At 40.0% G+C, this 24,420-nt stretch overlaps 5 protein-coding genes across 6 annotated transcripts; 1 reads left to right on the top strand and 4 right to left on the bottom strand.

Moving 5' to 3' along the window:
* Positions 1-1,029: 1,029 nt before the first annotated feature.
* Positions 1,030-3,926, bottom strand: selenoh (selenoprotein H). The gene is made up of 5 exons (XM_061726303.1): positions 3,860-3,926; positions 2,929-3,061; positions 1,889-2,031; positions 1,363-1,482; positions 1,030-1,272 (listed from the first exon to the last, which is right to left on the bottom strand). Exons 1-4 carry the CDS (start codon positions 3,876-3,878, stop codon positions 1,376-1,378), a joined length of 402 nt encoding a protein of 133 aa, XP_061582287.1. The 5' UTR covers positions 3,879-3,926; the 3' UTR covers positions 1,030-1,272; positions 1,363-1,375.
* A 2,219-nt stretch (positions 3,927-6,145) lies between these two features.
* Positions 6,146-9,659, top strand: LOC133447589 (uncharacterized). Its single transcript, XM_061726302.1, has 2 exons — positions 6,146-6,702; positions 8,936-9,659. Exons 1-2 carry the CDS (start codon positions 6,280-6,282, stop codon positions 9,263-9,265), a joined length of 753 nt encoding a protein of 250 aa, XP_061582286.1. The 5' UTR covers positions 6,146-6,279; the 3' UTR covers positions 9,266-9,659.
* Positions 9,660-12,159: 2,500 nt separating this feature from the next.
* Positions 12,160-13,786, bottom strand: LOC133447588 (C-reactive protein-like). Its single transcript, XM_061726301.1, has 5 exons — positions 13,749-13,786; positions 13,513-13,567; positions 12,877-12,979; positions 12,504-12,801; positions 12,160-12,378 (listed from the first exon to the last, which is right to left on the bottom strand). Exons 2-5 carry the CDS (start codon positions 13,565-13,567, stop codon positions 12,160-12,162), a joined length of 675 nt encoding a protein of 224 aa, XP_061582285.1. The 5' UTR covers positions 13,749-13,786.
* A 2,305-nt stretch (positions 13,787-16,091) lies between these two features.
* Positions 16,092-16,951, bottom strand: LOC133447366 (serum amyloid P-component-like; the record flags this gene model as incomplete). Its single annotated transcript, XM_061726039.1, has 3 exons — positions 16,092-16,340; positions 16,466-16,763; positions 16,842-16,951. Coding segments are annotated over 3 exons (627 nt in total), but the record flags the coding sequence as incomplete, so codon positions are not given.
* Positions 16,952-18,519: 1,568 nt separating this feature from the next.
* On the bottom strand, positions 18,520-22,565 carry LOC133447587 (serum amyloid P-component-like). 2 transcript variants are annotated; one of them, XM_061726299.1, is made up of 5 exons: positions 22,533-22,565; positions 22,292-22,346; positions 21,646-21,748; positions 21,271-21,568; positions 20,927-21,145 (listed from the first exon to the last, which is right to left on the bottom strand). In XM_061726299.1, the coding sequence occupies exons 2-5, from the start codon at positions 22,344-22,346 to the stop codon at positions 20,927-20,929; spliced, it is 675 nt and encodes a 224-aa protein (XP_061582283.1). In that variant the 5' UTR covers positions 22,533-22,565. The 2 variants fall into 2 exon arrangements, with proteins under 2 accessions (XP_061582284.1, XP_061582283.1); XM_061726300.1 differs by lacking the exons at positions 20,927-21,145; positions 21,271-21,568; positions 21,646-21,748; positions 22,533-22,565 and adding exons at positions 18,520-18,738; positions 18,864-19,161; positions 19,240-19,342 and having other exon boundaries at positions 22,292-22,349.
* Positions 22,566-24,420: the final 1,855 nt, after the last annotated feature.

Genomic DNA, 24,420 nt, shown 5'->3' with positions numbered 1-24,420 from the left:
ATCTCAAGAATATGCCCAGACTTCTACCTTCATCTTCAATGACTTCATTATCTCGCCCTTGCTGTTGTGATGACTTTTGGATACATGTTGCCTTGTTACAGTTCTTTAAAAATCTTACCATCGACTCAAATCTGTGATCTCCATTCCTTCTGCGGACGGATTGTTAATCAGTTGTTTTAACATCCCACATTTTGAGAGGAGATTAGTTGCATTGTTGACATGTCATACAACTCATTGTCTTGTCCTCTCTATTCATTTGGAGTTGGGGAAGAGGCTGAGCAAAGATTGTTGAGCCCTATCAATCACATTCTCTTAAACATGAACAAGTATATTGTTAGATTTTTGCTAGACTAGGAACAATCTAAATATGCTCATAGAGAACCGTACATATCTCGATGTTTAAGGACAAATTTAAAATAATCCCCACAAACACAACCTGGAGGATGTTTACAAGACAGAGCAGACTGTACTTCTTGAGGAAGCATTTGCCCTTCGTACTGTCAAAGTAAGATCTTTGCAATAGCTCACATATCACCTGACCACAGCAGATATCTTAATTGTGTGATGGTCCAAGTTTCACGCCACCAAGACCAGAAGTTGAAAAAAATTCCCATGTCCATGCGGTAATATCAGTTTTTGGTGAATTTCAGTTCCTGATGCAGTTGTTTGAGGGAAAAGAGATCATGTATCCAGCTTAGATTTGATTCTTCACTTTTAATGAACCAAAGTTTTTCCTCTGTCTAATAGCTTTTTCACCGTAAACAGAGAAATATCAAAATACCTTAAACTGTTCAAGGATCATTTTAAAGATTTAGTTCATTGCGTAACTGGAGATCAATCAATACTTCAACCATATCAATTTCTTGAAATCAAAAGTGTAACATCTAATTTTTTTGGATGAAAAACAGATCTGACATGAAGGAATGGACAGAAATTAAAAAGTATGTTTTTTGGAGAGAAAATATAGGGTTCAAACTACTAAATCTATGTAAAAATCTTAAAAAAAAAAAAAAAAAAAAAAACAGCATCCACAAGAGGTAGTAACACTTTATTTACCAAAAACAGATTAAAAAGTACAGTTAACTTTTGAATGAGAACTGAAAACACTTAAAAGCGCAAGACTAAAGTTTATAGACTCTCCAGTGGGTGTCACCATCTACCCAGAATACATCATCAGTTGGAGCTCAAGTCATCAGAAGAGGGACTGAGAGCTTCTCCTTGGTCACTCCTCATCATTTTTGCTTCCACAGATGACGTCTCCTGGATATTTGACTGCACATGAGAGGAAAAGCTTCTTTAAGTGAACCATGCTTAGATCTTAAACCTTAACATCCATAAGCTAATCTTTTAGTTTTGACAAACCTTCACTGGAGATCTATTCAGCCTTGACAGCTTCCTGCAGAGCAGCAACAACAACTTCAGGTTGAGGAAACTTCAGCTTACGAGGTGGACCCTTCTTTATCCCGGTCCACAGAGATGTTTCTGTCAAGAGAAAAACCAAGAGTTGTGATATTCATAAGAGAAATGCTTAAACTAAATTAATGCAATTTATCCTTCCTGTAAGCATCTTGATGACATTGTTTCTATAATACTGTCTTAACATTAGAAAAATGAACTTCCTATTCGTATGTCATGAGAAATTTGAGTGAAACTAAGTGTAAGATGCTTAATTCAGTTCTGCAACCACAACTCCAGCATTGATATGGAGTGCTTTTAAAAGATGGCCATTATTAAAAATGAAACGAGAAAAAAAAAAAAAAACACACATTTGCTCCTCTGGATTTAGCAACCACAACAAGGTTTCTTTTATTTTTAAACTGTCAGTGCAAGTCTTTGCCAACAATGTTGCAGTAATTCCTCCTCACATTTTCCACCTCAGACTGCTCACCATTGCCTTTGTCCAGCAGAGTGATCTCAAAGCTGTTCCTGCGTGGTTTCTCAGGGTTGAGGACCACAGCGAGACCAGGACGGGCAGCCAGGAGAGCAGATTTCACCTCCTCAGCATTACGCCCGTACACTCGTCAGCTTTTACTGTCAGAATTAAGAGATAGACCATGAAATTAGTTGGAGGGTCACAGTCATTTATCAGCATGATTGCTTATCATATGGTAAATATATAAATTTACTCAAATGCTGTACATGAACAAAACACTTATGAAAAAAAGTCTATACTAATATACTTATTAATGCACACCTGGAATATTTTTACACAACAATGTTAACTATCTGACAGGCAGCCCAGACTTTTAGATTTAGAACATTTTAGAAACTTTAAGAAACCAACATAGTGCTGCCAGACTGCAACAAATATAATCCAAGTCCCTGTAAAGCAGTGCTTCTATCACTGAACCACTATTCTTTACATCTCTAGTTTTAAGTGATAAATATAAATAAATCATCTCAATCATCACTGCAACTCAGCATACACTCCTGCTGGTGTGAACAGTGTTTTGTAAACAACTATGGACAAATCTCAATCTTATGCTGCCATTATTTTATCACTTCAAGCTGCAAAAATACGCTTTTTGTCATTTTCTGCTCAGGGGTCCCCCTACAAGTTAAAGCTGCACGAAGGAATAGAGAAAACTAAAATTCAAGAAAGCAGTAATGGTAGAAGTGAGACACTATGTTATAAGTTTCTAGTCAAATACTTGTGACAATATGGTTAAGCTCATAAAACATGTCACATGTGGATATCACATATACTATAATAATCATATACTATACCATATTTAATTATGCTTTAGGTGGGCCGAAGGCAGGAGATAAAAACTGCAAACAAATTTCAAAACAAGCCAAGGAGGTTAAAAAATAACCTGTGTCAAAAGAAGTAAAAAAATAAAAAACAACAAAAAATCTATTTACTCAAGACTGCGACTGAACAACTTTTACATGTGATTAAGTACCTGGAGTTACGTCCGTACTCACCAGTGTTCAATAATCACCCTTAAGCCGTCCTGGTCGCTCTCCTGCTCTCCTCTTTCCTTCTTCTCACCAGTTTGATCTTCCTCGGCTTTAACCTCTTCCTCCTCCTCCTTCTTGCGCTTCGTCCCTCTTCGGCCTGAAAACACACGTGTTTCTTATCAATCAATCAAATCTTATTTATATAGCACCTTTCATCCAGGTACATGAAATAAGGTGCTTTGACATTTTGACTGAAAAATAAGCATAATAAACAAATAAATAAAAACTGGGAGACCAAAAAATAAAAACTGGGAGACCAATGCACCCTGACATACAATAGAATATATAATATTTATAAAAAGATAAAAGTTCAAGGATTAAGGCTAAAAAAATAATCAGTCCACAACAATAAAAAATAATAAAAACATTATAAGAGATAGATAAATAAATAAAACAGATACCTTTAAAAAAATGTTAAACAGAATAAAACTATAAAATTTGATGCTACATAAAAGCCAGACCAAAGAGATGAGTTTTTAGTCTACGTTTAAAAGTGTCCACATTTCCAGCTCCTCTCAGATCCTCCGGCAGGCTGTAGTACTGTAATACAGGCTGTTCCACAGTTTTGGAGCATAGTGGCTAAAAGCAGCATCACCAAATGTTTTAGTTCTACTCTGTGGAAACAGCTAGAAATGAAGAGCCAGAGGATCTGAGGGGCCTTCCTGGTTCATAGAATAAATGAAACCAGGACGCCTCAATTTCATAATGAACATTTCCAATAATGCACCGAGCAGTAAAGCAGCAACAGGATGGATAGATTCATGCAACATCAATTAACCAAACACTTCTCCGGTTTATAGTATCAGAAACTGCGTTTTTAATCATCTTCCTACTATTTGGATGCTTTGGGTAGCAGATAAAAGCAGATAAACACTTTTATTTCGCCCACACCCACCTGCTGCTCTGGTCGACATCGTTGTTGTTACACGAGCTTCGCGCGCATGCGCACTGAACCAATACGGCTTTATCTTCTTCTTCTTCTCGGTTTTATTGGCGGGTCGCAAACAACTTTAAAGAGCATACCGCCACCTACTGTACAAGAGTGTGTAACATCATTTCATTTAGCCTATTTTAAATTCTATTTATCAGCCTGGTGTCTTATAAGAAATTAATCAGTGCCTTTCTGGTGATTTCCACCCCCTCTCCCTCTGTTCCCAGTATCCCCCTCAAATTCCACTCACGTCCTGCCTCTCTGACTTTTTCTTGTAGCCTTTCTCTTTCTATTTCATACCTGTTACAATACATTAGAATATGTTCTCACACTTATCACTGTCCCTTTTTCCCATAACATACAAAGTGCCATTTAATCCTGTGTGGTCCAGTCTGTCTTGTTATGACTATTTCCTCCCTTCTGTATCATTCTTTGTATTTTGTGATATCCCTGTCCTTTCTGATCTTCTTCCCACCTTTTCTGCCATATTTCCATTCCTTTCTTCTTTATCACTGCTTTACCTTCTCCTTTACCTAGTGGAACTGGTATTGTTATTTCCTTTTGCAGTGCCATTTTTGCTAATTTATCAGCACCCTCATTCCCTGCCGCGTTCCATTTACCTCGGAACTCGGAACTGGGAATGACGTCACAGCCGAGTTATCAGCGTTCCAGTTACAAACAGTACTCGATTTGAGGGGGGATGAGGGGGGATGGCATCCCCCCCTGAAATAAAAACGGTCCAAATCATCCCCCCTGTAAAACTGCCATCCCTCCTTCCCATCCCTTATGTCATTTCATCAATTAATGTGTTTTTACTGCTATTTCAACATTTAGAGTCATCACCAGAAAAATAACACCAGAAAAATAACTTATTTGACAATTTTCACCTGTTTCAAGTACATTTTCACTTGAAATAAGTAGGAAAAATCTGCCAATGGGACAAGATTTATCTTCTCATTACAAGCAATAAAATCCTGTTCCACATGCAGATTTTTCTACTTATTTTAAGTGAAAATCTACTTGAAACAGGTGAAAATTGTTGTTTTTTTTTCCAGTGAAGAGTCTTGTTTTAAGTGTAATGAGATTTTTTTACTAAAATGAGACATTTTAACTAGAAATAAGACAAATATTCTTGTTAAGATTTTGAATTTTTGCAGTGATCCATTTTACTTATCCTGTGAAGGACAGAGTCATATTGATAAGTTCAGAAAACTGTTTTTATTTTTGTGTTTTGATGTATTAGATGTAAGTCCAGTGGATATTTAAAGCTTACAGAAGGCTGCATTTAACTGCTGCTATGTCATTCCTGTAGTATTTCTGCAGGTGTTTTGGTCACTGCTATTATTTGTAATATATTATATTATTTGTAATCAGCACAAATTATTTGTCCCCATATGATAAAATCCACCATCCCCCCTGATTTCTTTTTTACAACTCGAGTACTGGTTACAAAGTAGGTAAACTAGTTTGTAGTTCGCATATACCACATGAAAAATGTAAATTACACTATAGCAGCATATATATGCCGAACAATACTTGTATACGACTGATTTAGTGTGACCAAAACTAGAATGAAGTGCTACGAATTTTTACAGAGCTCTCTTCTACTGTTTACAACCGGGGCAGCCATCTTGGAATGTGAATTCGGGGGTGGTGAAGCATGGATCTATAATATTAATTATTATTATTACTGGTGAAGACTCTCCCACTTTCCAGTGGGAAATCCCACTTCGAGGGGCGTTCCAGTTGAAAATTCCGACTGGGAACTGGGAAATCCCCACTTCCGAGGACAAATGGAACGCGGCATTATGCTGCGTTCCATTTACCTCGGAAGTCGGAACTCGGAACTGGGAATGACGTCACAGCCGAGTTATCAGCGTTCCAGTTACAAAGTAGGTAAAGAAGTTTGTAGTTCGCATATACCACATGAAAAATGTAAATTACATTATAGCAGCATATATATGCCGAACAATACTTGTATACGACTGATGTCCAAAACTAGAATGAAGTGCTACGAATTTTTACAGAGCTCTCGTTTACAACCGGGGCAGCCATCTTGGAATGTGAACTCGGGGGTGGTGAAGACTCTCCCACTTTCCCAGTGGGAAATGCCACTTCGAGGGGCGTTCCAGTTGAAAAATCCAACTGGTAACTGGGAAATCCCCACTTCCGAGGACAAATGGAACGCGGCATCGTTTCGTCCCTCATGATGGACGAAACCCCTGACCTGGTGGAGGGGGTTTAGACAAGTTTTTCGCGCCAAAACCTGGGCGCCGCCATTGCATGTCATTTCCGCCGGAAGGGGTTTGCGCAGCGTCTTCCGGTGTAAACAGCGGCGTGGATACTAAAGCAAAGACTCTGCCCGTGAGCTTTTAATTTCGACAATGTCTTTGCAATGGGAACACGGTTCCACCACTCTGACCGGAGCTGGCGTTACTCTCCCCCACCCGAGTTCAGTGCAGGACTGGCAGGATGACGTGACCACGTGTCCCTGCATCACCACCAGCAAGATCATCTCCTACTTCCTGCAATCCAAGGAAATAGATGCAAAAGCAATGGACAATCTGAAAGCCTCTGAGGAATATCTATATGTGCACCCTAACAAAGTGGGTTGTGTCATGTCCTACAAACATGATGGTTTTGTTTTTTTGAAAGCAGATGTAGAGTCTAGTAGTCAGTGTGTGAACAAAGAAGAATATACAGCGTGGGTGCTGGTGACTGAAGCTGGAGAAGTCAGAACTGCAGGATGTTCGTGTGGTGCTGACCCAGGGAGGACGTGTCCACATTCATTTGTGATCCTATTGAAGGTAACAAGATTATTTCACCTTTTATGTCTTTATTTTTGGTATCTGAACTTAGGAATGGGAGATATTTTACTGTTCACGATATACCGTAAAAAAAATTCCCCACGGTAAGAAATTGGCATCTCGCGGTAAAAACGATGAAGGAAGGAAGGAAGGTGAAAGAAAGAAATGAGCCAGAAAGAAAGAAAAAGAAAGAAATGAGCGAGAAAGAAAGAAAGAAAGAAATGAGCGAGAAAGAAAGAAAGAAAGAAATGAGCGAGAAAGAAAGAAAGAAAGAAATGAGCGAGAAAGAAAGAAAGAAATGAGCCTGAAAGAAAGAAAGAAATGAGCCAGAAAGAAAGAAATGAGCCAGAAAGAAAGAAAGAAATGAGCCAGAAAGAAAGAAAGAAATGAGCCAGAAAGAAAGAAAGAAATGAGACAGAAAGAAAGAAATGAGACAGAAAGAAAGAAAGGAGCCAGAAAGAAAGAAAGAAATGAGCGAGGAAGAAAGAAATGAGCCTGAAAGAAAGAAAGAAAGAAAGAAAGAAATGAGCCTGAAAGAAAGAAAGAAAAAAAGAAAGAAATGAGCGAGAAAGAAAGAAAGAAAGAAAGAAATGAGCCAGAAAGAAATGAGCGAGGAAGAAAGAAAGAAAGAAAGAAAGAAAGAAATGAGCGAGGAAGAAAGAAAGAAAGAAATGAGCCTGAAAGAAAGAAAGAAATGAGCCTGAAAGAAATAAATGATGATGAGATAGGTTTATAGTTACAAAGGTGGAGTTAATTTTAGTATTTTTTTTATCGTCATTTTTATCGGGATAAATGCCAGAAATTATCGTTATACATTTTTTAGTCCATACCGCCCATCCCTATCCGAACTACATCACAGTCTACTTGGCTAGAGTGCAAAGTGTGTGTGTTGTGCCCTTAAACAGGGGGAAATAGTGAGGGAAGGTTCTCTCCTTCACTCGTTTGTATTAAGTAAATAATTATACAAAGTACAACAAAAATCACAGATATTCTCTGTATGAACACACTCAGTCTCAGGACTACAGTTTCAACAACTAAATTATTCTTGATCCATTTCTTAATGATGTAAATGATATTTTTAACCAGTGTACCACATGAATTGTAACTTCAATGAAATACATTTATCCTTTTAACTCATATTTTAACTGACACATTAACTAACTTATTACTGTAATGAAATAACGTTTTTAAGCACCATACAGACAATCTCTCAGATGAAATACTGTTTCTACACACTTTACAGACATGAAAATGGTGCAACAGTCAGACGCCACGTGGTGACCATAGTATTATTTAGCTCAGCCTCCCACGATGACGGAGTTATACAATATAAAAGTCATCAACAACATGTGGCGCTAGGTTTATGGTGCTTTGTGTACAATAATCACCTTAAACAGTGGAAAATAGTGAGGGAAGGTCGGTGTATTAAAAGACAAACACAGCTCTCGCCTTCACTCGTTTGAGTGAGGAAGAGGAGCGTTACTCCCCCTACTGGAGCCCTGAGGTATTACCACTGGATTGACGCACAATTACACCTAACACTTACACTTTAAATGTATATTATTCACAGTAATAACCGGAGCAACTTAGCAGAAATAACAAAAAACGTATATTTTACGATACTCTGAAAAGGAATGAAATTATGTTTTCTAAGAAAATGAAATGATTTGTTTTAATACCACATACTCTCATCTGCCACGTGTGTGCAATGATGATAATAATAACGCATTTTCTTCATAAAGTGGATTTCTGCAAGCCCAATGTTATTTATATTTTCTCTATTATTGTATGTTCTATATATTTATTGTAGGCTATGTGTAAAATGTATTATATCATATGAAATGTTATGAGGTAAGGGAACTGTCAATTGAATTCATGCACATAAATTAAATGTGTGCATATTATTCTACATACATATAATATGTAGTGTGTATTTTCTCTGTGCGAATACCACTCATAAAGTTACAACTTTACAAGATTTTGAATACAGATTGCCGTTTTATGGGTGAGTTTTCTTCATTGTGAATACGAATCTGAAAGGGCGCTTTCAGATTCGTATGATTTGACTTAAACAAATGTTTAATTTTTTATTCATGCACAACTGTAGAATAATATGCACACATTTGATTTATGTGCACAAATTCAATTGACAGTTCCCTTACCCCATAACATGTTTGCAGCGAATCCATTATAATATCTATGCACTTTTTTTTTTAACTATATTACTCTCTAGGTAGAAGATGCTGTGAGACAGGGGAAAATCCCGTTCGTCTGCCCTGATGACTGCCCGTTCTGCACGGATGCTGGGTCCAAAAGAAATGCTAGTCAGAGGAAGATGAGGTATGTGCGCTCTAAACGGCGCAAGAGGAAGGATCTTTACCAGCCGCCACCAACTTCACAGCCAGCTTCTACCACTCCAAAACCGGCACGGGAGGTGAAACTCTTTAAGACTCATGAAGAGTGGAGGAACCACGTACTTGCCTCACCAATGGCAGAACTTTTCACGTGCCCTGGGAATAGCCTCCTGCAGCTCTGCCTTAATGCTGATGTCTCACACAATTAATGTAGCTATGGTGGGCATTGTTTGTCCCATTTCCAAAACCACCAACTGCCGTAGCAAAATACCAGTAGCAATGTTAGTGTATGACAACTTCTTCATAATTAACAGTGTAGTCAGCTAACCACTCGTTCAGGTGCTTTCTCGAGTTACTACAACCAACCACCGCACACGTCGTTCCCGAACCACTTTTCTTCTTTGAAATATCCATGTAGTTGCTATATCTTCTTTGTCAGTGCTATGTCGGCACAACGCCAGTGCTAGCTAGCAATGCAGAACTAGTCCACCAGAACGGAAGTGGATTGCATCGATGGGAGGACTTCAGGATGTAGAGCGGAAACAGCTCAAAAACTTGTCTATCTCTGTGCCAATAAAGATTTTACAAAAAAAACACACTATTAGCAGTTGTTCATTTTTGGTTAGGATGGTTTTGGCTAAATCCTTTGTTGAATTTAACAAACACATTAGTTCTGTTGTCAAAAGCAGCTTATTCCAATTTAAACCTGTTGGCCAAAGTGAAGCAATTTCTATTTTATAATGATTTTGGATGAATCACATGCTTTTATAACCACACAGACAGATTATTCTAGTTCTGTTCGTGTAGGATTATAAGAGTCATCTCTTGTTTGCTTGAGTTACCCAGAAATGCTGCTGTTTGGCTCTCAACTGATACAAAGAGATCATATCTCTCAAGTCCTGGCATGGCTCTGCTGGCTTCCTGTCCACTTCAGGATAGGTTTTAAGATGTCACCACCTTATTTTTATATGCTTCTTTATATTCATTTTCTCCCCAAAGAACTGATGTCATTGATTCTTGATATTCATGGATCCAGACTGAGCAATAAAGTTTTTTTTTTTTTTTGCAAATGGTAGCAACATTATTTTTTCAGTGACAGTTTTAGATTATTTTTTAAAGAACTGCGATCAGGTTGTATTATGTAATGTTACTATGAACTACAGAAATTGGTAGTACCAATAGTATACTAATACCATACTGTGTTTTTAATTTCACTGGTTTATACTGTGGCATCAAACACTAACTCCCCAAATACTCGGTCTGTTGAAGACCCCATAGAGTCTAATTTTTGCAAGCATGTTTATGTTGAATGAGCTAATTCATCAGTTGAATTAATACAAATTTATCAATGAATAATGGAAATTCCTCATATTACTATACGGTTGGAAAGAGACTTGAACCTTTTTGTGAAAGAATCCTGAGACATCTGCTCATTCTCCCACAGCCGTAACAGATTATGAACCAGTTATATGTAGCAATGGCAGTATTAGTTATGAAGAGTTATACCAGCTGCTGCTCCAACATAATGCTGATGGCAGTTAGATGATGTAACATCCACAAGCTGAAGTCATGGATGAGCTTGGGTCCACCAAAATGACATACATTTTTTGAATAAAGTTTCCAGTAATGGTATAATTTTAATTATCATTAAAATACTGTGTCTCATGGACTCATGAAAAAAGCTTTCCCATACAGTGGGGCAAAAAAGTATTTAGTCAGCCACCAATTGTGCAAGTTCTCCAACTTGAGATAAAGATGAGATATACCTGCATTTTTTATCACAGGTATATCTCAACTATGAGAGACAAAATGAAAAAAATAATCCAGAAAATCACATTGTCAGATTTTTAAAGAATGTATTTGCAAATTATAGTGGAAAATAAGTATTTGGTCAATAACAAAAGTTAATCTCAACACTTTGTTATATAGCCTTTGTTGGCAATGGTAGTACATCCAGAGGGCTAGAGGACAATTTAATTTCCATCAGATCATGTAAGTTAATGGGTTGGAAGGTGTCCAGGACGGTAGGGGATAGATCAGCATCCGAGCAATTATTACATAAACAATGGCAGGTAAAAACTCCCCTAGTGGGAGAAAAACCTTAAGCCAAACAGTGGCAAGGAAAAACTCCCCTTTAGGAGGGAAGAAACCTTGAGCAGGACCAGGCTCATAAGGGGGGACCTCCTGCTGAAGGCCAGACTGGTGGGTCAGGGACGGCAACAGCACAGCAGGCAGGTGGAAGCAGCAACGGGATGACCGGGGGTGGGGACCGCAGGCCAGCACGCAGCTCCCGAAGCTCCGGCCCAATCATCAAGTCCCAGGTTGGGGTGCAGGGTCGGGGAATGGTTGAGAAGGGGCAGGGCCAGGAGTCTTGACGGACAAACCTCTCCCCCGCCTGCCCGGGCCGTTACCCTGCCCCTCTCACTCACTCCGATTGTGACTGGGATGTCCATCATAATGGGGACTAGCGGGGTAGCAGTAGTTCACCCACCTAGCCACGAGGGGGCGCTCGCATGGGCTGTAGGGGAGGGACAGATTTGTAGGTGAGGACCAGAAATGGCCTGAGGTGGCAGACGTTTGAGAGCAGTCAGGATGCACGAGAATTACAAATGGTGCAGAATAAGTTGTCGGACTGTTAGCCCAGTCTATTTGGGTACAGTGAATGCCATCCCGACAGAAAGATGGACGTTTCCAGAAGAGATCAAAAGTATCCACAAAGAAAACTAAACCCTTAGCGAATATCACCTTTGTTCCCTTTAAATAGCAAAACATCTATTTGTGGGCAAAACCATCTCAGTGTTATCAAGCCAGTTCAACTTCCTTATATCTCTAACTACACTTTGAGGCAGTTTTGTTTACTGCACAAAGTCATATTAAAATGATGTATTTATGACGTGGAAAGATAAAATGCACATAACACTTGCAATAATGCTTTCATATGTTTATTGAAGGGAAAGAGACTTAGGAAATCAACTCATCTACAAGAGGCTAATGATTCAACAAAAGTTGTTAGTATTTGTAACTTTTCCTTTATTCAGGACATGAAACAGAAGTTATGACTGGCCACCTTCTCCGACACTTACGCCGCCGTCATTTTGGAAATTTAGACACAAATTATGTCTTTGTTTTCTCTGAGCACGTTGCCAATGATTTTGTAGTCCAGCGCCCTCCAGTTCAGCACATTCCCTGGAGTGAAGCTCTGGCTGTTCATGTATTTCTGGATTTCGCAAGAGGACAGGGTGTAGTCCCACATGTGGACATCAGACATCATGCCAACAAAAGACTGTTTAGTGTCAAACTCATTGCCGTGAGAATCTTGTTCCTGCAGATGAGATGGCAAGTAAAGGTTCCATCATCCAATAACTCATCTTAAATCTAAACAGACGATTACAAAATAAATCAAAGTGATTTGCGAAAAGACCAGTGAGGTTAAGTAGAGAATGTTACCTGTCCTAAAATAATCGAAGGTTGTCCACTGATGTTTGATCCAGAGCTGATAAATCTCCGAATGGAAGGTTGTCCATCGACCCACACCTGCATCACCCTAGACTTAGAGTCCCATGTGCTGCAGATGGAGTGCCAGGTGTTTGGTTTGTAGTCGAAACCTCCAAACCCTACCCTTTTATCCCTAATATGGGGCGCAACCTCCTGTTTGCCTTCATCCCAGAAAATCAGGAAGTTGTTAGCACTAGAGGGCGTGGCCAAAGAGAACAGGGAGTGGTCTCTTTTGAGGTCTGTAATGGATCTTAAAAGATGAATTAATTGTTTTTTAGAAAGAACAAAGTAATTAAGACATAGCGGGTTCTGCTTTCATACGGACCTGTGACAGAGGGTTACAGCACCGAAATTCTGTTTCGTGGTGATCAACTTCACATGATCGGAGTTTGTTTCCGCTGGGAAGGTGAACATCTTTCCTGACAGATCTGGAGAAAAGAAAAGAGAAAATGAAATTAGTTGTTTTACATTTTTAAAGAATTTAAAAGAAAACAAAGCAGTGGACAAATCAGTACACATTTATCACAGTTCGTACACTATTACGCTGTTTACATGAAGAGAAGCAGCTCTGATTTTCAATTTTTGTCACTATTTTAATATCAAATCTGTAAAAGTCATTAAATATCTCTTACAACTAAAAGTAGAATTAATCCAGTTTTAGTGTTTAATTATTTCAAATTCAACTAAAATCTAATTCATTTAGTGAACTAGCCATTTATGAGGATTATTTTTAACACATGTTGATTTGTAAGCAGTGTTTTCACATTTTTCACTAGTTCTACAATTTTAATGAATGCCAAAGGTTAATTCTTTATTTTAAGCTGTAACATAAAATAAAAACATTAGATAGTGTCTTTAGTAATTAGAATGACAAGAAAAGACAAATAATTCCTTCAAATTTCCCTCATTTTCAAAGTTTCCTTTAGATCTCCTTCTAAGGTGAAACAAACAAAAGCACCACCTTCAAGAGCTGAAGCACACACCACCAACATCGCCAGTAGAAGGAAACACCTCATCTGAAAATAAAGGATTAAACATGTTCACATTCGGTGCATAAAATACATTTTTTCAATAAATGTATACTACATTTACAGTTTATTACAATAAACACATGACAAGTGAAAAAAGTATGCAAATAAACTATTCATTTTATAATTTGTTTTTAATTTTCTCTCAAACTGAACATTGCAAGCTCACCTTGAAATCTGTGTTTGCTCCGATGAAGAGTCGTGTTCTCATTGAGTCAGTGTTCATGTGTTGCCTTTTATCCTCTACTTCACCTCCCTGCTGCAACACACACACACACACACTGTTGCGTGTGGCCATGACTCTCTCTCTCTCAACACACAGCATTTTCAATCATCTAATTAATCTAGTCTCCTCCCATCTTAGAGTACCACACCTGGACTGGCACACCTAGACTGATTCCCATCAGCATATACAACTCCTCTCTGCTCAGTGTCCCAGGAGACACAGACCAAGCAACACCCAACTGGATGCTCTTTTGTTAGCTTTTGTTTAATTTGATCTTTAGTTTAGTTTGGGCCTGGAGATGGCTGGTAGTCTTTATTTTAGGTCGTTTGCTCATTTGTTTGTAGTTAGTTGGGTTTTGAGTTAGGGAGGGGGGTCCAGCTTTGACGTCCCTTTTAAAGGGGTGGGCTGTGCCCCCCCCATCCTCCTTAGTTCAGCCGGCATCTCCAGGTCCCCTTTTTCCTTATAGTGAGTATTATGATTTCTGCTCAGTGTATTTATTTTCGGAGGTTGCTTAAATAAAAGCAGTTAAACTTGTGCTCTTTTGTTGGTGTCCTTCCTGATGTTGTGTGACTGTGTGAGACGAAGTGGCTAAAGACAGGGCAGCTGAGACTAACATCTGGAGAGAGAGTGCTATACTCCGGGCACACAAAAGAGGGCGGCCCACACACAGAAGGCTCTGATGCTGGCTCCGGCAGCACAACGCGCTCTCATCGGCTGGCAACCGGTCAACCCACGAATCATCACCGCCAAATTCGCCACGAATATGGAAAACGTCAAACTGAATATCCTCCTTCTCTCCTCTTCTTCCCTTTCCTTTCTTCCAACCCCTCCGTTATTAATTAAAAGTATTGGGGCACGGTGGCGCTTCTGAAAAAAAGATGAGATATACCTGTATTTTTTTATCACAGGTATATCTCAACTATGAGAGACAAAATGAAAAAAAGAATCCAGAAAATCACATTGTCAGATTTTTAAAGAATGTATTTGCAAATTATAGTGGATAATAAGTATTTGGTCAATAACAAAAGTTAATCTCAACACTTTGTTATATAGCCTTTGTTGGCAATGGTAGTACATCCAGAGGGCTAGAGGACAATTTAATTTTCATGATCAAATCCATCAGATCATGTAAGTTAATGGGTTGGAAGGTGCCCAGGACAGTAGAGGATAGATCGGAGTTTGAATGAAGCTTGGATATACAACAAAAGTTGTCTCTGGACGCTTTCCAGAGACCCATACCCAGAACATGACCCCCGAGCAGTTATTACATAAACAATGGCAGGTAAAAACTCCCCTAGTGGGAGAAAAACCTTAAGCCAAACAGTGGCAAGGAAAAACTCCCCTTTAGGAGGGAAGAAACCTTGAGCAGGACCAGGCTCATAAGGGGGGACCCTCCTGCCGAGGGCCAGACTGGTGGGTCAGGGACGGCAACAGCACAGCAGGCAGGTGGAAGCAGCAACGGGATGACCAGGGGTGGGGACCGCAGGCCAGCATGCAGCTCCCGAAGCTCCGGCCCAATCATCAAGTCCCAGGTTGGGGTGCAGGGTCGGGGAATGGTTGAGAAGGGGCAGGGCCAGGGAGAGGAGTCTTGACGGACAAACCTCTCCCCCGCCTGCCCGGGCCGTTACCCTGCCCCCCTCACTCCGATTGTGACTGGGATGTCCATCATAATGGGGACTAGCGGGGTAGCAGTAGTTCACCCACCTAGCCACGAGGGGGCGCTCGCATGGGCTGTAGGTGAGGGACAGATTTGTAGGTGAGGACCAGAAATGGCCTGAGGTGGGCAGACGTTTGAGAGCAGTCAGGATGCACAAGAATTACAAATGATGCAGAATAAGTTGGACTGTTAGCCCAGTCTATTTGGGTACAGTAAATGCCATCCCGACAGAAAAAAGATGGACGTTTCCAGAAGAGATCAAAAGTATCCACAAAGAAAAATACCTTAGAGAATATCACCTTTGTTCCCTTTAAATAGCAAAACATCTATTTGTGGGCAAAACCATCTCAGTGTTATCAAGCCAGTTCAACTTCCTTATATCTCTAACTACACTTTGAGGCAGTTTTGTTTACTGCACAAAGTCATATTAAAATGATGTATTTATGACGTGGAAAGATAAAATGCACAGAACACTTGCAATAATGCTTTCATATGTTTATTGAAGGGAAAGAGACTTAGGAAATCAACTCATCTACAAGAGGCTAATGATTCAACAAAAGTTGTTAGTATTCGTAACTTTTCCTTTATTCAGGACATGAAACATAGAAGTTATGACTGGCCACCTTCTCTGACACTTACGCCGCCGTCATTTTGGAAATTTAGACACAAATTATGTCTTTGTTTTCTGTGAGCACGTTGCCAACGATTTTGTAGTCCAGCGCCCTCCAGTTCAGCACATTCCCTGGAGTGAAGCTCTGGCTGTTCATGTAGTTCTGGATTTCGCAGGAGGACAGGGTGTAGTCCCACATGTGGACATCAGACATCATGCCAACAAAAGACTGTTTAGTGTCAAACCTACTGCCGTGAGAATCTTGTTCCTGCAGATGAGATGGCAAGTAAAGGTTTCATCATCCAATAACTCATCTTAAATGTAAACAGACGATTACAAAATAAATCAAAGTGATTTGCGAAAAGACCAGTGAGGTTAAGTAGAGAACGTTACCTGTCCTAAAATAATCGAAGGTTGTCCACTGATGTTTGATCCAGAGCTGATAAATCTCCGAATGGAAGGTTGTCCATCGACCCACACCTGCATCACCCCAGACTTAGAGTCCCATGTGCTGCAGATGGAGTGCCAGGTGTTTGGTTTGTAGTCGAAACCTCCAAACCCTACCCTTTTATCCCCAATATTGGGCGCAACCTCCTGTTTGCCTTCATCCCAGAAAATCAGGAAGTTGTTAGCACTAGAGGGCGTGGCCAAAGAGAACAGGGAGTGGTCTCTTTTGAGGTCTGTAATGGATCTTAAAAGATAAATTAATTGTTTTTTAGAAAGAACATCAAAGTAATTAAGACATGGCGGGTTCTGCTTTCATACGGACCTGTGACAGAGGGTTACAGCACCGAAATTCTGTTTCGTGGTGATCAACTTCACATGATCGGAGTTTGTTTCCGCTGGGAAGGTGAACATCTTTCCTGACAGATCTGGAGAAAAGAAAAGAAAAGGAAATTAGTTGTTTTACATTTTTAAAGAATTTAAAAGAAAACAAAGCAGTGGACAAATCAGTTCACATTTATCACAGTTCGTACACTATTACGCTGTTTACATGAAGAGAAGCAGCTCTGATTTTCAATTTTTGTCACTATTTTAATATCAAATCTGTAAAAGTCATTAAAAATCTCTCTTACAACTAAAAGTAGAATTAATCCAGTTTTTAAAGAATGTATTTGCAAATTATAGTGGAAAATAAGTATTTGGTCAATAACAAAAGTTAATCTCAACACTTTGTTATATAGCCTTTGTTGGCAATGGTAGTACATCCAGAGGGCTAGAGGACAATTTAATTTTCATGATCAAATCCATCAGATCATGTAAGTTAATGGGTTGGAAGGTGCCCAGGACAGTAGAGGATAGATCGGAGTTTGAATGAAGCTTGGATATACAACAAAAGTTGTCTCTGGACGCTTTCCAGAGACCCATACCCAGAACATGACCCCCGAGCAGTTATTACATAAACAATGGCAGGTAAAAACTCCCCTAGCGGGAGAAAAACCTTAAGCCAAACAGTGGCAAGGAAAAACTCCCCTTTAGGAGGGAAGAAACCTTGAGCAGGACCAGGCTCATCAGGGGGGACCCTCCTGCCGAGGGCCAGACTGGTGGGTCAGGGACGGCAACAGCACAGCAGGCAGGTGGAAGCAGCAACGGGATGACCAGGGGTGGGGACCGCAGGCCAGCATGCAGCTCCCGAAGCTCCGGCCCAATCATCAAGTCCCAGGTTGGGGTGCAGGGTCGGGGAATGGTTGAGAAGGGGCAGGGCCAGGGAGAGGAGTCTTGACGGACAAACCTCTCCCCCGCCTGCCCGGGCCGTTACCCTGCCCCCCTCACTCCGATTGTGACTGGGATGTCCATCATAATGGGGACTAGCGGGGTAGCAGTAGTTCACCCACCTAGCCACGAGGGGGCGCTCGCATGGGCTGTAGGTGAGGGACAGATTTGTAGGTGAGGACCAGAAATGGCCTGAGGTGGGCAGACGTTTGAGAGCAGTCAGGATGCACAAGAATTACAAATGATGCAGAATAAGTTGGACTGTTAGCCCAGTCTATTTGGGTACAGTAAATGCCATCCCGACAGAAAAAAGATGGACGTTTCCAGAAGAGATCAAAAGTATCCACAAAGAAAAATACCTTAGAGAATATCACCTTTGTTCCCTTTAAATAGCAAAACATCTATTTGTGGGCAAAACCATCTCAGTGTTATCAAGCCAGTTCAACTTCCTTATATCTCTAACTACACTTTGAGGCAGTTTTGTTTACTGCACAAAGTCATATTAAAATGATGTATTTATGACGTGGAAAGATAAAATGCACAGAACACTTGCAATAATGCTTTCATATGTTTATTGAAGGGAAAGAGACTTAGGAAATCAACTCATCTACAAGAGGCTAATGATTCAACAAAAGTTGTTAGTATTCGTAACTTTTCCTTTATTCAGGACATGAAACATAGAAGTTATGACTGGCCACCTTCTCTGACACTTACGCCGCCGTCATTTTGGAAATTTAGACACAAATTATGTCTTTGTTTTCTGTGAGCACGTTGCCAACGATTTTGTAGTCTAGCGCCCTCCAGTTCAGCACATTCCCTGGAGTGAAGCTCTGGCTGTTCATGTAGTTCTGGATTTCGCAGGAGGACAGGGTGTAGTCCCACATGTGGACATCAGACATCATGCCAACAAAAGACTGTTTAGTGTCAAACCTACTGCCGTGAGAATCTTGTTCCTGCAGATGAGATGGCAAGTAAAGGTTTCATCATCCAATAACTCATCTTAAATGTAAACAGACGATTACAAAATAAATCAAAGTGATTTGCGAAAAGACCAGTGAGGTTAAGTAGAGAACGTTACCTGTCCTAAAATAATCGAAGGTTGTCCACTGATGTTTGATCCAGAGCTGATAAATCTCCGAATGGAAGGTTGTCCATCGACCCACACCTGCATCACCCCAGACTTAGAGTCCCATGTGCTGCAGATGGAGTGCCAGGTGTTTGGTTTGTAGTCGAAACCTCCAAACCCTACCCTTTTATCCCCAATATTGGGCGCAACCTCCTGTTTGCCTTCATCCCAGAAAATCAGGAAGTTGTTAGCACTAGAGGGCGTGGCCAAAGAGAACAGGGAGTGGTCTCTTTTGAGGTCTGTAATGGATCTTAAAAGATAAATTAATTGTTTTTTAGAAAGAACATCAAAGTAATTAAGACATGGCGGGTTCTGCTTTCATACGGACCTGTGACAGAGGGTTACAGTACCGAAATTCTGTTTCGTGGTGATCAACTTCACATGATCGGAGTTTGTTTCCGCTGGGAAGGTGAACATCTTTCCTGACAGATCTGGAGAAAAGAAAAGAAAAGGAAATTAGTTGTTTTACATTTTTAAAGAATTTAAAAGAAAACAAAGCAGTGGACAAATCAGTTCACATTTATCACAGTTCGTACACTATTACGCTGTTTACATGAAGAGAAGCAGCTCTGATTTTCAATTTTTGTCACTATTTTAATATCAAATCTGTAAAAGTCATTAAAAATCTCTCTTACAACTAAAAGTAGAATTAATCCAGTTTTTAAAGAATGTATTTGCAAATTATAGTGGAAAATAAGTATTTGGTCAATAACAAAAGTTAATCTCAACACTTTGTTATATAGCCTTTGTTGGCAATGGTAGTACATCCAGAGGGCTAGAGGACAATTTCATTTTCATGATCAAATCCATCAGATCATGTAAGTTAATGGGTTGGAAGGTGCCCAGGACAGTAGAGGATAGATCGGAGTTTGAATGAAGCTTGGATATACAACAAAAGTTGTCTCTGGACGCTTTCCAGAGACCCATACCCAGAACATGACCCCCGAGCAGTTATTACATAAACAATGGCAGGTAAAAACTCCCCTAGCGGGAGAAAAACCTTAAGCCAAACAGTGGCAAGGAAAAACTCCCCTTTAGGAGGGAAGAAACCTTGAGCAGGACCAGGCTCATAAGGGGGGACCCTCCTGCCGAAGGCCAGACTGGTGGGTCAGGGACGGCAACAGCACAGCAGGCAGGTGGAAGCAGCAACGGGATGACCGGGGGTGGGGACCGCAGGCCAGCACGCAGCTCCCGAAGCTCCGGCCCAATCATCAAGTTCCAGGTTGGGGTGCAGGGTCGGAGAATGGTTGAGAAGGGGCAGGGCCAGGAGTCTTGACGGACAAACCTCTCCCCCGCCTGCCCGGGCCGTTACCCTGCCCCTCTCACTCCCACTCACTCCGATTGTGACTGGGATGTCCATCATAATGGGGACTAGCGGGGTAGCAGTAGTTCACCCACCTAGCCACGAGGGGGCGCTCGCATGGGCTGTAGGGGAGGGAGATTTGTAGGTGAGGACCAGAAATGGCCTGAGGTGGGCAGACTTTTGAGAGCAGTCAAGATGCACGAGAATTACAAATGGTGCAGAATAAGTTGTCGGACTGTTAGCCCAGTCTATTTGGGTACAGTAAATGCCATCCAGACAGAAAAAAGATGGACGTTTCCAGAAGAGATCAAAAGTATCCACAAAGAAAACTAATACCTTAGAGGATATCACCTTTGTTCCCTTTAAATAGCAAAACACCTATTTGTGGGCAAAACCATCTCAGTGTTATCAAGCCAGTTCAACTTCCTTATATCTCTAACTACACTTTGAGGCAGTTTTGTTTACTGCACAAATAGTCATATTAAAATGATGTATTTATGACGTGGAAAGATAAATGCACAGAACACTTGCAATAATGCTTTCATATGTTTATTGAAGGGAAAGAGACTTAGGAAATCAACTCATCTACAAGAGGCTAATGATTCAACAAAAGTTGTTAGTATTTGTAACTTTTCCTTTATTCAGGACATGAAACATAGAAGTTATGACTCGTCACCTTCTCTGACACTTACGCCGCTGTCATTTTGGAAATTTAGACACAAATTATGTCTTGGTTTTCTCTGAGCACGTTGCCAACGATTTTGTAGTCCAGCGCCCTCCAGTTCAGCACATTCCCTGGAGTGAAGCTCTGGCTGTTCATGTATTTCTGGATTTCGCAGGAGGACAGGGTGTAGTCCCACATGTGGACATCAGACATCATGCCAACAAAAGACTGTTTAGTGTCAAACTCATTGCCGTGAGAATCTTGTTCCTGCAGATGAGATGGCAAGTAAAGGTTTCATCATCCAATAACTTATCTTAAATCTAAACAGACGATTACAAAATAAATCAAAGTGATTTGCGAAAAGACCAGTGAGGTTAAGTAGAGAACGTTACCTGTCCTAAAATAATCGAAGGTTGTCCACTGATGTTTGATCCAGAGCTGATAAATCTCCGAATGGAAGGTTGTCCATCGACCCACACCTGCACCACCCCAGACTTAGAGTCCCATGTGCTGCAGATGGAGTGCCAGGTGTTTGGTTTGTAGTCGAAACCTCCAAACCCTACCCTTTTATCCCTAATATGGGGCGCAACCTCCTGTTTGCCTTCATCCCAGAAAATCAGGAAGTTGTTAGCACTAGAGGGCGTGGCCAAAGAGAACAGGGAGTGGCCTCTTTTGAGGTCTGTAATGGATCTTAAAAGATAACGAATTGTTTTTTAGAAAGAACATCAAAGTAATTAAGACATAGCGGGTTCTGCTTTCATACGGACCTGTGACAGACGGTTACAGTACCGAAATTCTGTTTCGTGGTGATCAACTTCACATGATCGAAGTTTGTTTCCGCTGGGAAGGTGAACATCTTTCCTGACAGATCTGGAGAAAAGAAAAGGAAATTAGTTGTTTTACATTTTTAAAGAATTTAAAAGAAAACAAAGCAGTGGACAAATCAGTACACATTTATCACAGTTCGTACACTATTACGCTGTTTACATGAAGAGAAGCAGCTCTGATTTTCAATTTTTGTCACCATTTTAATATCAAATCTGTAAAAGTCATTAAATATTTCACTTACAACTAAAAGTAGAATTAAATCCAGTTTTAGTGTTTAATTATTTCAAATTCAACTAAAATCTAATTCATTTAGTGAACTAGCCATTTATAATTAACCATTTATGAGGATTATTTTTAACACATGTTGATTTGTAAGCAGTGTTTTCACGTTTTTCACTAGTTCTACAATTTTAATGAATGCCAAAGGTTAATTCTTTATTTTAAGCTGTAACATAAAATAAAAACATTAGATAGTGTCTTTAGTAATTAGAATGACAAGAAAAGACAAATAATTCCTTCAAAGTTCCTTCACTTTCAAAGCTTCCTTTAGATCTCCTTCTAAGGTGAAACAAACAAAAGCACCACCTTCAAGAGCTGAAGCACACACCACCAACATCGCCAGTAGAAGGAAACACCTCATCTGAAAATAAAGGATTCAACATGTTCACATTCGGTGCATAAAATACATTTTTTCAACAAATGTATACTACATTTACAGTTTATTACAATAAACACATGACAAGTGAAAAAAGGAAAGTATGCAAATAAACTATTCATTTTATAATTTGTTTTTAATTTTCTCTCAAACTGAACATTGCGATCTCACCTTGAAATCTGTGTTTGCTCCGATGAAGAGTCGTGTTCTCATTGAGTCAGTGTTCATGTGTTGCCTTTTATCCTCTACTTCACCTCCCTGCTGCAACACACACACACACACACTGTTGCGTGTGGCCATGACTCTCTCTCTCTCAACACACAGCATTTTCAATCATCTAATTAATCTGGTCTCTTCCCATCTCAGAGTACCACACCTGGACTGGCACACCTGAACTGATTCCCATCAGCATATACAACTTCTCTCTGCTCAGTGTGCCAGGAGACACAGACCAAGCAACACCAAACTGGATGCTCTTTTGTTAGCTTTTGTTTAATTTGATCTTTAGTTTAGTTTGGGCCTGGAGATGGCTAGTAGTCTTTATTTTAAGTTTATTTATTTATTTATTTATTTATTTATTTAAAGGACAATGTGCAGGTACATTAAAAAGATGGCTGCACCAGAGTTAGCCACAAGCTAATTTCCATCTGTAGTCCTTGACAAACATAAATACTACACATTAGGGTTTACAATGACAGTGTTCAAATACAAATACAAGAAACAGACTACTGTACAATGTCCTGAAACCACAATAAAAGGTTAACATTTAAAGCACTTAGTGCAAATACAAAATACAGACTGATTAAAATAACATAGATTAGAATAATTGAACCTAAAATAAGGTTGGGTCAAGATAAATAAATCAGAAAATCCAAATGCCATCAGATGGTACCCACAAAGGAACCATCTGATGGCCAAATACCCGTACGGTATTGTCAATGAGAACAGGACTGACTATCCAAAAGCCACTTTTTGACGGCCCTAGAAAAACTATGGAAGGTTGTTTGCTCATTTGTTTGTAGTTAGTTGGGTTTTGAGTTAGGGAGGGGGGTCCAGCTTCGACGTCCCTTTAAAGGGGTGGGCTGTGCCCCCCCCATCCTCCTTAGTTCAGCCGGCGTCTCCAGGTCCCCTTTTTCCTTATAGTGAGTATTATGATTTCTGCTCAGTGTATTTAGTTTCGGAGGTTTCTTAAATAAAAGCTGTTAAACTTGTGCTCTTTTGTTGGTGTCCTTCCTGATGTTGTGGTTTCCATTTTCGAGCCATATTATTTCAATGTTATTTGTGTGGAGACCGCAACATGATGGGGGCTCGTCAAATTAATTGAATTTGTTGGTGTTCACATTCGCATATTTTTTTTTTTTTAAGGTTTGGATTTATTTTGTCGACCTTAATTGACTGTAGGCCTTTTGTTTGCAAAGTATATTCATTGATTTCAGTAGTATTGATTGACTTAATTGAGTTTCTGGAATTGGTAGTTTGCTTTTGTAGGCCTAAGTTTGTGTACACCCCTAATTAGGACATCACTTTGTTGAGCAGTGGTTTTGAGCAGGGTTCGGCTTGCTTGGCTGTGTCTCATCGGCTGGCTATTTTGCTTTAAATTGTATATTGTTTGCAAGCGTTTTGTGGTGGTCTTTGTGGCCTTAAGCCTATATTGCTTTTGCAATTTATTTTTGCGCTCTTTTGTCGCTTTGCGGTGATTTCTTTATACAATTGGTAAAGCCCTAGTTCTAAATGGAGTTTAATTTAGATGAGTTTGTTAAGCAGCCATCCCTTGATGTTTTTGTTAAATGCACAAAGGATAGTCTAATTTTTGCAAGCATGTTTTTGTTGAATGAGCTAATTCATCAGTTGAATTAATACAAATTTATCAATGAATAATGGGAATTCCTCATATTACTATACGGTTGGAAAGAGACCTTTTTGACAGTGTACAAGCGGTGTCACAAGAACGTTTGTTCTCATTCATAGGCTTCATTTTCTTTCCATCAATACCTGGTGGGCCGGTCTAGGCTCAAAATGCCCGGGCCGATTTTTTGTCCCAGTCCAGCCCTGGACAGAA

The sequence above is a fragment of the Cololabis saira genome, chromosome 7 (assembly GCF_033807715.1).
Source record: "Cololabis saira isolate AMF1-May2022 chromosome 7, fColSai1.1, whole genome shotgun sequence".
Lineage (NCBI taxonomy): Eukaryota > Metazoa > Chordata > Actinopteri > Beloniformes > Belonidae > Cololabis > Cololabis saira.
The sequence above is the reverse complement of the archived record's forward strand: the minus strand, read 5'-3'. Positions and strand labels throughout refer to the sequence as shown.